The following is a 16473-nucleotide window of genomic DNA, read 5'->3' as shown; positions in this document are numbered from 1 at the left end:
CACTTGTCCGCAGCATCTGAAGATCATCTGATGAACATCTTCCTGTTCATCTCAATGCAATAAAAATGGACTGACTTTCCCTAAGTAAGTCCAGCTTAAAACCTGCATTGGCTAACTTTTATTTTTACAATTTTATTTTTACAGCAGTGTCCTTCATCTGAAGTGGATCTCTTTTTTCTACTCCCGTTAGATGCTGGAAACCAAATAATACTGAATCCTCCATGCACTGGCCCCTTTACCTTTTCAGTTAAGGGAACCCTTTATGACTTCCTTTTAGCATATCTGAATTGCAGATATCTCTGCTCAGGCACTTTGGGACCATTAATAAGGAAACTAGGGGCTGCTTGGATGCAGCCACTGTGAGGCCATGACATTTGACCTAATAACCAACACAGCCGCTAAGTGATGAATGGCAAAGGACCATGTTCATATTGACTCATAGACGGGGTGGGTCTGGGTGAGAGAGCCCTGTGCTACTCCGAGCAACCCTCGGTCTCAGACTTGATTTTTGGATTTGGTGTAATGTCTTTGGACCACAGTTGACTGTAGTAGGTCCTACAACTGTAGAAGGAAAGCTAGGTAACGGACTTTGGGGGTGGGGGGTACACTGTACATGTCGTATCTTCTGTGGTAATTCAGTCATGTGGTGTGGTCTTTGATGCCAGCCCTTCTGCACTTGCCAGTTTCCCAGAAATTGTCAAGTTTCTAGGTTTGGAATAAGCTCTCATCTTTGTTTTCGGTAATCGTATTATTTCTTGTTGACTTAGGCAGATAACTATTAATTACTTGACTGCAAAGTTTGATACTTTCTTTTTAAGCCTGTTTTTGGACAACTTAAGCATTGTGTCTTTTTTTTTCTTTTCTAGAAAGTCATTTTTTAAGCAACATTCAACTTCATGAATCTGAAGAACTTTGATCATTCCAAGTGTTAACGCGCCACACCACTACTCCAGCAAATTTGTGCTACAACTGGTAACAATGACCAGAAGCCTGCAGAATTAAAATGCCAACACCAAACCTTACCTTAACAGCTCTGGTCCATACTATTTCCATGCATTTCTAATACGTTCTTTGTTTTATAACCACTTCTAAATACTATTGTTTCCTCTTTTCTTTTTGTCTTTCCCTCTGTCTTTTTTTTTTTTAATTCTTTGGTTTTTGTTAAGCATTTTATATTTGTTTCCTTTTCCTACTGCTTTTTATGACTCATTTGCTCAAATGACAGTGAACAAAGCCAGCCCAGGCTGGTAAGGTGCTGTTCACTTGAACAGGTGCTGTTATGTGGAAAGGAAACTCTGTGACTAATTTAGATAGTAATTTTCATTCTTCAGGATTGTTTCCATTGAATTCTTAGAGTCCATATTTACAGTTTTCAGATTGCAGTAAATATACTGCATGAGAACATATTAGTACCAATTAAAAACATTTCTTACATCTTAAAAATTTTCTAATATTTGGGAATTTCACTATGGATGATTTTTATACTGAGCCCTTTGACTTTCCAGTCCTGTGACTTTGTACTTTAGTAGTCAGAGACTCTGGACTGGAGAATCCCGAAGCTCACTGACCCAGCACTGTGTTCAGAGACCGTCACCCACAGTGCAGTACTTCTCAGACATCTGCTTTGCCACAGCATCCCAGAACAGGAGGAGAATCCCAGAATGTGCCCTTCCCTCTTCCTACTAAGATAAATCAGGCAGCTTAAAGCCTTAGTGCTTTCTTTCTTAACCTTTCCAGTTTTGATACTTCCCGTTCTCTGAACACTTGAGTAGAGCACTTGCTTTGTATTAAACTCCTTTGTCTACATGTAAAGCTGACCCTTTGTTACCGAGCAGGGATATTTCTTTAAGATAGTTTGATGACTCACAGGGTTGAGGAAGCTGCGGAGAAGAGGGTAGGGGACAGTGGTGGGGTTGTGTTGGTTATATGAAAGCTACACCATTTAAAGCTGACACCAGAGACCTGAGGGGGACTTATTAACTGTCTTGAACATGTGTTTCATTTGCTTTTGACTCTGTATAGTTGCGATGCAAGATTAGATTTATAGCAGCTTCAAGTTGTATTAAATGGTATTTTGCTTTATGTAATACTGTTACAAAATAAAAGTTTGTTTATTCTATAAACTTGTCGCTTCTTTTTTTATAAACATAAGAGAAATAAACTGGAATGCTGTTTTTCCATCAGGAAATCTAGTATATTGTAAAAATAATTAAAATAATAGCATTTTAAGAGTGGTTAAGCTCTGTTTTTGGTTTAATTTGTTGCTGCCGCCGGCATCAGTGATCTGAAATTGGAAAGCATTATGGGCAGATTCCTTGCACCTGGTGAAATGGAGCTCTTTGCTTGTTTGAATTCTGCAAAGGAGAGCTGTCCTCCTGGGTTGGGTGTTTTCATGAAGCTATCTGCTGCACCATTTGTACCTTGCTTCTGGGCTGTGGGTCCTACTTTGTTTTCTGTCCACAGTGTCTTCATGGAGTGGGTGGAGCGGGCTGGCTAAGGGGCTTCATCCACGTGTAATAGAGATGGCTGACTGGGAAGCTTCCACCGAAACATACCACATTATGGGCTTCGTTGTCTTTTAAACATGACACAGAAAAATGGTCAACAGAGTACAATCTTTGAAATGTTATATAGAATTTCTTTACATAGTCGTTTAAAATGAGCACAGGAAATATAATTTGCAAAACAGATCTTCTTAGAGATCTGTTCCCACTAAATTATGTCTCAACTTGTGAAAGGCCTTTCTCACGTTCTCTATAATCATTACAAAAACAGCTCTCTGGAGAAGGCTGTCTCAGCTAGCCAAGCCTTGGGAATATTATGAAACCAAACGTGCTTCTGTACATACACTTTCCATCAGAACGTTCGTATTATAGAGATCATATTTAAAAATTATCTACTAATCTTCCTGTGATGAGGGGTGAGGGCTCTTCTTTTGTCCATGTATCTAATGGTAATACTGATGGTGGAAAGGGTCTCTCCAAAACCTGCTGGCTAGGCAATGCAGTCAGGGCATGGGTTCAGTTTTATTCTGCTGAGGCTGCACAAACAGGGAACCTGGAGCAGTCAGGAGCATTTTAGAGACACAGTGCCCAAAGAGCCACTTGGAACAGTGTTGATGATCACTTCTTGTGGGAACATCAGTAAAAGCTATCTTATTAAGTACTTTGTACTTCTGACAAAGGGATTCTCAGAATGTCTTCATCTCACTTGTAAACTGGGCCAAATGGCAGGGTAATTAGGAAAGTGGATCTAAGAGTTTCAAGATACAGATTTGAAGTTTTTAAGTAGGAAGAATATTTTTAAATCCTTCATCTTGTTAATTATAGAGAAAACTCTTAAAGAATGTGTGCTTTCTGCCCTGTTCACTTTGGGATCCTTCATGCTAGGATCTGCACTGTGGCCTGACACTAGTATTTGGAATCTAAAGGGGGAGTTTATTTTGTCTTACAAGTTCAGAGAGCTGCAATCCATCACAGTGAGGGAGGCCTGGGGCAGCAGGTCACAAGCAGGAGTATAGGGCAGAGTCATCTCATAATGCACAGATAAGAAGCGGGACATGCAGGGCAGGGACCATGGGCAGTTGTAACTTTGAAAACCCTACCTAGAATGTCTGACTTCTGCCAACCAGGGACCACCTCCTAATGGCTCTACCCATAGCTTCAAAAGAAAATGAAGGACCAAAGATCAACTCATGATCCTGGGGGGGGATGGGGGGAGGGCATTGCAGATTCAAACTGTAACATCTTAGAACATGCTTTGAAGTTTTTAATCTGAAATACGTTTAACAATTCCAAATCTGACAGGTATAAGATACGAATTCTGATTTCTAAGACTTAGCTTTTGCCAGAGAACTTGAGATATCAAGGAAACTCTGTTCTTGGCTTTACTGTTGCTACTAGAAAGCACTGAAATCCCTGGAAAGATTAGTTTTTAATCTTATAATGAAGAGGTTGCAAATACTGTTTTAGAGCACATGAATTGTAACCCTCCATGCCTAATTTTTTGTCTTACCAGCTAGTGTCAGGATGTGGAGTGGGCATGGACTTACAATCCATTTCTGGAAGCCTCTGAAGGATCATCCTGGGCAACACCAAACTGCCAAGTTACTAATTCAATTAAAAAAAAAAAAAAGATGAAAAACTAACACAGCCTTAAAGCTAGGCATGGTGAATTATGCCTATAATCCTGGCACTTCATGGGATTGAGGCAGGAAGATGATGAGTTCAAAGCCATCCTTTCTCCTTAGTGAGTCCTAGACCATATACATAAAGTTTTCATAGCTCTATAAGAATTCTTAGTTATTTTTATTGACTAATAAGAGCCATGTGATGGTGTTTTAAGCACCCATTGAAGTGTTTTATTGAAGGACTGGAGTGGGAGAAATGTTACCCCTACTGGATACTTCTTTTAGTTAATAGGGAGGAATATTAGCAGTAGGTTAGAGGGGAACAGAAAAGAGATTGGGAGCTGCTGGGGGTGAAAACATTTGGGATTGTGGGAACAGATATGGCTCCCTAGGGAAAGGATTCAGCGCCTAGGTTGGAACTCACTTTGGAGTGTGTAAGGAGACTCTCTGGGTTAGAACCTGGCAGAGGCAATAACCGGACGAGAGCTAAACTGATGTTTGATCACGTAGAGAGTAAAGGTGGGACCCTGCAGCAGATGACTGCTAGCAGGAGACTTGGTGAAGTTAGGAGGGCCTGCATTGAGTTGGTATAACCCCTTGGGACTTTTCCTGACAGCCAGCTAACATGACGGTGTTCTCAATACAAATGCACATGCATCTGGTTTTGTTCATTCTTTGCTCTCATTGTGTCCAGGAACACAAAGTCATCCTCTGACAATGTGGTTACGCTTCCTGTATAGAGCATACGTGTTCCAAGCTCATCGGTTACCCCAGGAGTCAAGCCAGTGATCAGGCATCCATCAAAGCCAAAGCTCAGACTTCTGACGTTCCTGTTTCTGGGGGAAGAGGGAGCAAACTCTGATGGCTGAGCCACAGATTTGGCTGGCAGATGCCCAAGATGGGACTCTGCTGTGTCCTTTCACACCTCCTGTTGAAGAAAGCGTTTTTACACACACTGCTTCCACCAGAGGCTAAAAAGAGATCCTTCCCAGAACTGAAAGAATAGTGTTATTTCTTCCATATGGCATTAACACTTAGAAATTACCCAACTCTGAAAGACCCAACATACATTCTCAATATAATTGAGTGCTATTAAAATGGACAAGTGAATGTCTTCAGTTGAGCTGAGAGTTACATTTCCCGAGAAGTGCCAACAGAAAGCTCACTGAATGCCTGTGAAGAATTCCAGAGAGGGGTTAAAGAGCCAGGAAGTATCAGGCCACAGTGAGACATCCTGACTTCTTATCATTACAGTCTTGTATGCTTGTATTACTGTCACTACCAAAATTGGTACTTAATAAAAAAAAAAAAAAAAAGAAGACCACATTTGCTGTTTCATAAGTAACTCACTCAAAGCACAATGGAGTCATGTGCAAAGGTTGGAATATAGCCAGGTTTAGGGAGTACTGAACAGTTTGTTCCTATTAACTAGAGAAGTATGGTGAACATGGTAGTGAGCCTAATCTTATTTTAACTGACACCTTGAATTAATGTTTCTTTTTCAATTATCTATGTTCTTTAGAGCCCACTGAATGATATGAATTCTGCTAGTGAAGTGCTGACTTTCTATTTAGAAATAGCTCCCTATTTTAAATAGCTCCCAAACTTGAATTATTGTCCTGGGGGATTAGATGCACATTGCCTTCTCTTCCTTTCCTGGGTACCACCACATCACTATCTCCACCATATGGAGAGCTATGTTAGTGAGTGCCCATATCTAATATTGATATCACTTATTTGTTGTGGCCTGCCACAGAGATGACTTAAAGCAGTTGGGAAGAGAAGAGACACAAGGTCTTGAATGTTGTCTGAAGCTGCCATGTTTCAGACCAGCTGTGGGGCCAAATGGAAGACTCGTGTGGCACATCCACAGCTCTCCCTCCAAGCACCATCTTTTCCTATTTGTTTGGTTTCTGCCAGGGTTTCCTCACCTTTAAAGGGAAAATTATGTGAGCTTTCATAGAATGAGATGATGAGGTCTAGAAATTTTATTTTAAAAACACCCCCCTCAAGTAAATGTAGTCACAATAAAAGAAACTCACAATGTGCCTCATGCATTGAGCATGATAAGATTTTTAGTCCTTGGCACTTTCTGAAGAACTGTCATTAATACCAGATCACATAGACGTCCTCTGATGATAGCTGATGCATTCACTGTGCTTCTCATTTCCCCATAGTTCTGTTGATCACTGCTCTGTGACCTTTAGAATTCATGGTGCTTTATCCACTGAATGATCCCAACAGTCACCTTCATCTCGTTCGCCTATATAGGGAAGAACCATACTTGTTTTGGCGATCAGAAATCTGAGACAGTTCTTCATCAACTGAAAGAGAAAATATTGATTAATTTATAGACACCTGCGTGCTTTAGACCCTTTATAGCTACTGGTCAGTATTTCTGACTGGCAGCTCTGTGGTCTACAGAAGAATGGGTCTCTACTGTAGGACCTCACCTCTTCAGCTTCCTTTTAAAAAAGTACATTAATGTTCTCTCTGTATGTGTGTGTATGTGTGTGGTCATGAACATGGCCCAGCACATGTGGAGATCAGAGGAGAGCTTGGATTATAAAAAATTACATCAGTATTCTCTCTGTATGTGTGTGGTCATGAACATGGCACAACACATGTGGAGATCAGAGGAGAGCTTGGTTTTGTCTGTTCTCACTCCACCATCTGGGGGCCATGTCATCAGGCTTGGTGGCAAGCACCTTTACCCACTGAGTCATCTCTCTGGCCCTCCTCAGCCACTTGGAAAGAATGTTCTGGTTAGGATAGCTGGCTACTGCATTCAAGATCATTAGCATGCAAGTGTCCTATTTAGCAGATGTTTAGATTCTCATATTTAAGAAACCTTCATTAAACGCATGTAGGTCAGGAGTTGGGGATACAAGAATTAGAGAAACAAGGTTTCTATCCATCCTCTTTTCCCAAAATGCACTTGGGTATGTGTCCTTCTTAGACAAGTCAGCTTATTCTCTGTTTTCTTTTTGGACATTCAGCTTTTGGCATCTTTTACTGGCAGTTTTTTCAACTATTCAGAGCCTATGAAGTCCTTAATCTCAAAAATATTTAGATTAAAAACCGCTCTGCTAAAATATTAAGTCTTAAGTGGCATCCTACTCTGATGTTCTAAACCTAGTGGCCTTTCTCAACCCCTAGTTTCCTCTCTCTGTGACATCAACATAGTCTTACCTACTCACTCTCATCTCTGCCTTGCTCCCACCTCCTGGGCTTGCATTGGCCTTCTCACTGCTCATGTATTCAGCTAGTATGTCTGTCAGGAACCAAACGATTTTAACCTTGAGATCTCTGTTAAGGTATCTATATCTATATCTACATCTACATCTATAGCTATCTATCTATAGATATAGATGTAGATGTAGATATAGATATATAGATATATATTCCTTATATGTTCCTGGTACACCAAACAACACTTCCCCACTGACAGCCACCAACATCACTTACTAATGTCATGCATATGGAATTGACCTTGACCACATTCTTTGTATCCACATCAAGCTATACCATCAATCCTTTACCATTCACCTAGGAAATGTAGGGAATGGTCCATATTCTCAAATGAAGACACGCCTTGGGCTATGTGAGCCACAGGATTGAATAGGTGGTATTTGTTCAGCAGTTATGTGCCAGATACACAGTGCTAATTTTGCATGTGTTTCCTTGTCTACTTGCAGTGACATAAGTTGCTTTCTTCTTGATTTATGGCCGAGCAGCTTGGGGCAGAGAGAAACCAGGATAAAAGCAGTTTTCCCCAAGACTCCAGAAATGGGTGGGTTCAGGATTTGCTACCAGGCAGCCTGACTTTAGAGTCAGTACTGTCAGCTGTTGGGTTGCACTGCTTTTCCACATACATGATTTGCAGTTTTAAAGGAAGTCCTTTGAGATGACCTCTCAGAGTAGGAACTCGTTGAAATAATAGTAATTTCTTCCCCACCTGGATAAGAAGTGCTTTAAATGCAGAACCGAAAGTAGGTGGCCCAAATAAGAGACTGACGGGAGAGAGCTGAAAAACAAAACAAAGACCAGAAACCTAGGATGAGGGAAGAAGAGCTTAGCGAGCTGAAGTGAGTAATTTAGCCAGTGACCAAATGTCTGCCAAAGGCAGTCTTCAAAAAATAAGGGAAGTGAACTAATTTACCCTTCTGCAAAAACAGCTTGCAATCATATTAAACAACGTGGGCTATCATCAATCCCGAGAGTCTAGTAGGGAGGATGTGCAGAGAGAAATTAAGCAGATGGCTTTCAGAAATACCTGGGTTTGTTACGGAAAATTCTGGAAGCAATAAGGATTTTTCTCTGTTGGGCCATGGGTGAAGAATTTCCCCTGCCTCAGGGTAAATATTTATGTGAAAGAATTACCATCATTAGGAATAATTTGTATTTCTTTTATGTTAAAACGCCAACCCACCCAAAGCTTTTGTAAACATTCTCCCCTTGTTTTATTTTCCCAGAGATGCCTTTCAACTTGGTAGTGAGTTTATTTGCCTGGACCAAGAAGTCCCATTAGCTGATAGGAAACTTGCCTGGTTTTGTGTGGGCTAAGAAAGCTAGCTCTGGAGCACGGCAGCCAGGGTTCATGTCATGTCTACTGCTTTTTAGGTGAGTCACCAAGGGTGGCTTGATTATTGTAAGGCAATTTTAATGATACCTATAATGACATAAGTAGGGATTTCTTGGGATTGATAAACCAGGAGGAGTAATAGTGGTTTAACATTTTTCAGGATGGGGACTGTTTGGAACATCTTTGTTGTTGTGGAATATTAGTTTAAGACGTGTTAAAATTCATTTATGCTGGGGGATATTTGTTTAATTATGCAAAGTTGTGTTGCATTTGTTTAACTCTGTCAAACTGTGTTACTTTGACTGCCTAAAATACCTTATTGGTCTAATAAAGAGCTGAACGTCTAATAGCTAGGCAGGAGAAAGGATAGGCAGGACTGGCTTGCAGTGAGAATAAATAGGAGAAATCTAGGGAAGAGGGAGGAGCGAGAAAAGAAGAAGAGGACATCAGGGGCCAGCCATACAGCCACACAGCCAGCCATGGAATAAGAAGGAAATAAAGATACATAGAATAGAGAAAGATTAAAAAGCCCAGAGGCAAAAATCTAGTTAAAGAGAAATGGGAAAATTTAAGTTAGAATAGTTGACTAGAAACAAGCCAAGCTAAGGCCAGCATTCATAAGTAAGAATAAGTCTCTTGAGTATTTATTTGGTTGCTGGGTGGTGGGCCTCCAAAGAGTGAAAAGAAAAAATCAACTACTCTCTGTAGCTGCTCATCTCCCTCACCTACCCTGTAGCTGAACCCTGCTATTCTTATTTCTGTTTTACAGTTGAAGAGGCTGAAGCTTTAGATTAAGTAGATGAGCCATGTTCCAGACACGAAAGCTAATAGTAATCCCCTGTAGTCAGGAATCTTAGGAACTTCACTCTCCTCACTCGTTCCTTTCCTCTTTACACAGAACTAAAATCTAGGCATGACATTCAGTGGAAGATGCTTTAGCTTAACACATTGTGTTTTCAAGATGTTCCTTGTCTTTTTTTTTTTTTTTATAACGCACAGCTGCTGAAGATCACAACCTGATCCAATGTTTGCTTTACTTATTTTATATCTAACTAAACTTTTGGGCATTCACCAGTTACACTCTAATAAAGCGACTGCTTTTGATCTATTGGTTGTTTTAGAGCAGTTTATTCTTGATCAGGGTTATGATACCTTGGGAGGTAGGTGGCGCTAGAGGTAGAGATTTTGGAATACTGGAGAGAAACGAAGATCACAGCTTGCACCCTAGGAGATGAAAAATGTTCATGGCAGTGATGATGGGGGTTTGGCTATTTCTAGATAGTTTTAAGACTCAGCCCTCCGCCCCAAGAGCTGTTTCTCAAGGCAAATGACAGACTAAAGTGTGCAGGATGTTAGAGAAATTTCTTTCTTCCTTTGTGAGAAAATTCATGTTCTCTACATACTAATTAAATTTCCATGCACCATTACCTCTCAAGGCTTGAAGAGTAGGGATTAATGTTGAATGATGACATTACCCCCACTCACTTCCCATCATATCTAAAAGTGACACTCTGTCTAACGTTAGGATATGAGGTACACAAGCTGATTTTCTGTTTTGGAATGTAGGACTCTGGAGTTCTGTGAACACACCAGTTAATCTGTCAATGTCCTTCTCTTTACAGAAACAAAATAGGCATGATTACACTTGCTGTAGCCCTGGGGAAAAGATTAACTATATGAGACATTTGCCCATATGTTTACAATTTCTAAATGGATGCTATTCAATGGATAAAACTGGTGATGTTTTAATTTGGGCCAAGGGATCTGATGTGCCCTCTAACTGGAAAGGGAATAATACCACACACCCTTAGGAAATGACTACAGAAAGAACTACAGTTTTTAAGCGACAAGCCATAGATGAGACCTCCATTGTATTAAGTAACCGATGCACAGAATTGTCCCTCTGAAATAAATAAAATAAAAGTACTTCCTGTACTCCTGGCTTCTCCACCTACCGCCTGAATATATTTACTTCATTGAGAACCAGCGAAAGAGGATGACAATGGAGAAGGTGACTTATTCCATCACTGGGGATGTCCCTTGGGTGTTTAGAGGATCCTGCCTGGTGAGAGGTCTCTGCTTTGACATTTTGGAAAAGACTAAAATGAAAGATGGAGATTCAGCCTTGGCCAGGTTCAAGGGCAGAGTTTAGCCTTAACTTGGTCTGAGGACAAGATCAGAAACATATAGATTTACATAACGGGTGTTGGATTAAATTTATTTTCTGATGCATTTTGTAGCTTTCTAAATGCAAGACTGTTTCCTCTTGGTCCCAAAAGTCTATAGTGAAAAATCTGTCCTACTGCCTAGGACAAGCCATAGTACATAGTAGTACTGGAATTTAGTTTGCCACCAAAGCTCACACTGAAATTTTACCCCCATTGTGAGGTTCTGAAGCTCTAGGCCCAGATGGGGGCCTTTAAGAGCAGAGTTTTGAGCCAGGCTGTGGTGATGCATGCTTTTAATCTCAGCACCTGGGAGGCAGAAGCAGGTGCATCTCTGAGTTCAAGGCCAGCCTGGTCTACAGAGCCAGTTCCAGGACAGCTAAGGCTACACAGAGAAACCCTGCCCCGAAAAACAAAACAAAACAAACCACCACCAACAAAAACAATAAAAATAATTTGGATCTGTCTTTTAGGTACAACCCTCTTGCTGTGTGCTGCCTTAGACCACAAAGTCTCTTCTAACAAGTAGGACCTCTCTGGATGGGGCCACTTGGCCTTGGATTTCCCAGTCTTCAGAACTATAAGAAATGTTTAATTTTTAAAAAATAAATTACTCGGTAGTGTTCAGTCATAAGAGCAGAAAACTGCCTCAAGTAGATTTGCAAATCTTTGTTGAATGACTAACAACTGTTGTTATCTAGAGGAAGGACGTATGTTTGGAACAAGCGTTAAAGTTGTTTAAAGGAATTCACCTATGGACTGTGCCTCATTATGTGAGGCTACAAGAGGCTCCAGTGTCACTGCCCCCAGGATCAATCTTATGCTTCAAAGTATAAAAACTTTGAGAGGGAAAGAGCAGACCCATGGTGTGAGAAAATATAGGAGTTAGGACAAGCTCACTAGCATATATCCTTTGGAGAGAGGAGATGAAGTAATAGTTATTTGGCTCCCTTTACTTACATGCTTCAACAACACTTCCCAGTGCTGTTGAGTTACAAATGTCATTATGTGGTTTTTATTGTGACGTGATTTCTAGATGAATTGCCTAGATACGGATGTGCTGAGGACAGATGGAGGCCATTATGCAATAGTCACAGTGATATGTACACCTAGGGCAGTTCTAGACCAAGCAGTGTGGTCAACAGCCCTGTCCTGGCTAGTTATTAATGTCAATTTGACACATTGTCCTCTGAGAGAAGGGACCTCAACTGAGAAAATGCTTCCAGGAGAATAGACTAGGAAACCTGTAGGGCATTTTCTTAATTAATAATTGATGTAGGAGGGCTGAGCCCACTGTGGACAGTGCCACCCCTGGGCTGGTGGTCCTGGGTTTTATAAGAATGCAGGAGTGAGCCAGTAAGCAGCACCCCTCCATGGCCTCTGCTTCAGCTCTTGCCTCCAGATCTCTACCAAGTTTTAGTTTCTGCTTTCCCTTCCCTTAATGGACTGTGATTCGTGGTATGTATGCCAGATAAACTCTTTCCTCTTCAAGTTGCTTTTGGTCATGATGTTTCATCAGAGCAGTAAAAACACTCGGTACTCAATTATGTTTTTCAGGTTTTAGGTATTTTCCCAGGGAAAAGAAAAGTTGTAAAACTGAGCTGTTTTCTTTTCAGAGACTCTCCCAGATACCAAAAGTCCCACAGAATCACCCAATCATTCATAACTGTTGAGCAGAGGCTGAAAGACCGAAACCCAAGAAGCTCTTCTGACCGTTTTGCCTTATTTTGTGCTTTTTGAGGCACTGCAGATTTTATCTTGTTAAAGGAGTGACTGGAGATAAAACTTAAGTATGTGGAGTATGCAAAGAACTTGGGATCTTGACTCACACCACCCACTTCTTCTGCTTCTCAGTGTCAGTGGGAAGCCAGGCATCTGTGGATTGCAGTGGTCACTGAAGTGACCATGAAGGGTCTTCACAGGAAATGTTTGCACCTCCGGGCAATGAGCCAATGTGCAAGACGGGAGGGACACTGCTGTGAAGGTTTGGGAGTCTCCATTTTCAGTTCCCTCCTTGTTTTGGAGTCTTTCCAAAGCTTGGGAATCTTAAACATCTGGGGTGCAGAATTTCCAGAAGACTGATCTTGGGCACAGTGAGGGATGTGACTAGCTTTATAAAGAAAAGAGTTTGTCACATGGGTCCTGTAGAGCATGGTGCACTCTCCCTTAATAACCCTTCATAAGAGCTGTTCATAAAAATGAGACATGAAAGGCTATAGCAGTGGTTCTCAAACTGTGGGTCACGACCCTTCCACGGGGGTCACCTAAGACCATCAGAAAGATATTATGTTACAATTCATAACAGTGGCAAACTTACAGTTGTGAAGTAGCAATGCAAATAATTTTATGGTTGGGATCACCACAACATGAGGAACAGTATTAAAGGGTCTCAGCATTAGGAAGGTTGAGAACCACTGGGCTACAGGGTTCTCCAGTAAGATCTGATGGGAAGCAGGATTCTGTAGTACAATCTATGTTCTCTGTGTTCTAAGTACCATCTTAAATGTAAATCTCCCTAATTATTCTGCTGTGGGCACCAATTATTTGGTATTACTTAATAGCATACCAGGGACTATCCATTTGCTTTTTGGTTTTCCAAGACAAGAGTTTCTCTGTATAACCATGGCTGTTCTGTAACACACTTTGTTAACCAAGTTAGCCTCACCTGCCTCTGCCTCCTGAGTGCTGGGATTAAAGGCATGTGTTTTAAGATGGAGTCTCATGCTGTAACCCAGGTTTAACTCAAATATAATCAAACCTCCTGCCTCAGTTTCCTGAGTGCATTATAGCTGTGCACAACCATGGCCAGCTTGCATTTTTGTTTTCTCCATAGTTTAATATGAAACCATCCAAATTAAGAAGCAGGTTGATCTTCAGTGACATTACTAAAATGAGTGCTAACCTTTATGGCATCTAATATTTACTGAAAACCAAATCTAACTGTAGCCTCCCAAAACACAGTCTAACTCCTTCACTTTCTATCACATCAGCTCAATGAAGCCCGGTCAGCTTCAATCATCATCTATTACATCCAGGACCCACATGCCCGTGAAAGATCACCTTAAGCTTCTGAATATATCTTGTCTTTTTTTATACAATACTATGGTTTTATGGGAAGTTTCTGCCATAGTCCAGTATCTAGTATTTTGCATTGGCTAAAAACTGATACCAAAATGCTTGGAACATTTCTTAAGCAGAAGTTCAATGGCTGAGGATGTTGTGTGCATATGCACATGATCAAATACATGGATGTATATGTGTGTGTATATATATATATATATATATATATATATATATATATATATATAATGTTTATGTATAGATGTGTGTGTGTGTGTGTGTGTGTGTGTGTGTGTGTGTGTGTGTGTGTGTGTGTGTGTGTATGTATGCAGAGCCATGCACATAGGTGTGTATGTACTATGAGACTGTGTTGACCTGCTCTGTTCCTCATTTCATGGTTGATACATTTCTGAGGTTGTGAAAGTTAATCTTGTCCAAGAAACAGCAGAGGTAAGACTTGAGAGTGGTACAGTGGACTCAAGTTCCCACCTGTGATATCCAAATCCTTTAACTTCTCCCTGGGGCACTCAGTGTTAGTGGGAACCCAGCCTATATGTGACTGACAGTAGTCCTTACAAGGACCATGACATATACACATATCTGTCACATAGGAAAGGCAGACCACGGATAGAGTAATGCTTTTGAATCTGTTGCCTTAGGAGACGAACAAGCAACCTTATGTCCGATTTGCTGATTCACAGTTGTCTGTCCACCAAGAACTACAGAGGAGTCCCTGTAGCAAGTGTTCAAACCCTACCTACCTCATCACCCACGGAGTTGAAAGTATCAAACTTTGCCCAAGTTCATCAAGGATCTTAAGGGAGGGCTGGGGCAGAATCATCTGTCAATCCAAAAGATATGTTTCTCCAGCTTCCCAGAGCTTTGATGTGTTTTAAGGACGAGCCCTTCCTTCACACTTACCCGCCATCAATTTGATCCTAAAGTAGGCAATCAGGAGGAGAAGCAGCAGAGTCACAGGCAGGAAGATCCCCAGGACTAAAAACGGGCCTGGGAGTTCCTGCAAGAAGGTGGACAGCACAGAGCTCATGGCCCCCCACAGCTGGGGCTGGCACAGGGATCCTCACTCAGGACAGGCGACTGTCCCTGGTCTGTGGTAGTCCTTTCCTGGAGTTCTGGCCTTTGCTCGGTGCTTCTCCATGAAACCTGCTGTGGACTTTGCTCTAGTTTAATAGTGGGGTGAATTCTGGGGCATTGTTGTCGGGTTATTCTGTAACTCAGCTACAGGGTGTAGAAGAACTGAAGAGTAAGTCTCGCAAGCTATCCTGGAGATGAATGCTTCCCAGCAGGAGTTGGGGTGGCCCTGGTGAGCTGAGATTCAGTATGTGACTTCAGCAAATCTTCTTCTTATTTGTTCTTCCTATGTGGTCCCAGACCCAGAACTTCTATTCCATTTCCTAAATTTCAGAGCAAAAAATGACTTAATAGTCATGGTAATGCACATAGTTAGTGTAACAAACACTGAGAAAGGAAACACATACTTCCCATACCTGAAAACTGCCTGCTTGATCCTGCTCTGAGTACTTCTCTGGAAGGTGCATTGATTTATTCATTTAACAATCACTTAATTCTACTAGGACCTAACCTTTGATCGGAAAGTTGGGTATACAAAGCAGAGGTCACAACCCCTCCCCTTTATAGTTAGTCTAGGAAGACACAGATCATAGCCGGAAGTGAGTGGTGGCATGGATGGTGGTAAGGCCTTTTCCCAGCTGCTGTGGCTCCTGTTCAGCTGTGCTGTCTGCTCATACTTGCCTTGGTCCTTTGTTATACGGTAAAGGGGTGAAGAGTCAGCTGGCCAGTGAGGACCTGATAGATATAAGGGGTTCAAGATAGAGGACCAGACTCAAAAATTGCCGCCACGAGAATAGCACATTCCCTGGCTTTTCAAGTCAGGGTTTCTCTGTGTAATAAGCTCTGGCTGTCCTGGAACTCACTTCATAGACCAGGCTGCTCTCGAACTCACAGAGATCTGCCTCTGCCTCCTGAGTGCTGGGATCAAAGGCGTGCGCCACCACCGCCCAGTGACTAGCACATTCTTTCCCAGGCTCCTTGTCATGGAGGAATAACCATTGGTACAACTGGAAAAAAAATCTGCATTGGTGGAACTAGAGGAGCAGATCTTATGGGGGAATTAAACTGTCCTGTTGGTTTCCTTGGTGAGGAATGCTCCCACTGTTGACTTACACGACTTGAGCCACAAGCAATTTACAGAAGTTGATACTTAGGATAAAATTGCTGGTTACTGCCATGCTGTCTCCTACGGTGCACTCTAAGTAACAGCTGGCCAGGAATCTCTATCGCTAACTGACCTATGGAAGCCAATCCCAAAGCCACCAGGCATCTGATTTGGATTCTGCCTGAGTCTGAGTCGTGAAGAGTGACTCATAGCAGTGACATGCTGCAGAGCAAGGAAACTTCTCTAGCTCATCAGCAGAAGGTGCCAGAGCACCGTGGACTGTTTTTTTCAGACCATCAGATTGCATACAGCCACAGAGCCAATTCCAAAAGTCAGG

The 16473-nt window shown here is 41.6% G+C and overlaps 2 protein-coding genes across 25 annotated transcripts in view; one reads left to right on the top strand and one right to left on the bottom strand.

The window, feature by feature from the left end:
- Epb41l2 (erythrocyte membrane protein band 4.1 like 2) overlaps nt 1–1153 on the top strand; it is a 184228-nt gene extending 183075 nt beyond the window's left edge. For all 24 annotated transcript variants that reach the window (XM_036169192.1, XM_036169190.1, XM_036169193.1 and 21 more), the window contains one exon: nt 867–1153. The gene's annotated coding sequence lies outside the window, so the exon portion shown is untranslated. The remainder of the gene's footprint in view (nt 1–866) is intronic.
- Nucleotides 1154–6379: 5226 nt separating this feature from the next.
- On the bottom strand, nt 6380–14993 carry Smlr1 (small leucine rich protein 1). The gene is made up of 2 exons (XM_036168636.1): nt 14861–14993; nt 6380–6453 (listed from the first exon to the last, which is right to left on the bottom strand). The coding sequence occupies exons 1-2, from the start codon at nt 14985–14987 to the stop codon at nt 6380–6382; spliced, it is 201 nt and encodes a 66-aa protein (XP_036024529.1). The 5' UTR covers nt 14988–14993.
- Between the last annotated feature and the right edge of the window lie 1480 nt (nt 14994–16473).

This window comes from Onychomys torridus, chromosome 19 (genome assembly GCF_903995425.1).
Source record: "Onychomys torridus chromosome 19, mOncTor1.1, whole genome shotgun sequence".
Lineage (NCBI taxonomy): Eukaryota > Metazoa > Chordata > Mammalia > Rodentia > Cricetidae > Onychomys > Onychomys torridus.
The sequence above is the reverse complement of the archived record's forward strand: the minus strand, read 5'-3'. Positions and strand labels throughout refer to the sequence as shown.

Coding starts and splice junctions, on each gene's coding strand:
- Smlr1 (XM_036168636.1), bottom strand. CDS start 14,987: ATGAGCTCTGTGCTGTCCACCTTCTTGCAGGAACTCCCAGGCCCGTTT. Junction 6,454..14,860: donor TAGGATCAAATTGATGGCGG/GTAAGTGTGAAG, acceptor TTTCTCTTTCAG/TTGATGAAGAACTGTCTCAG.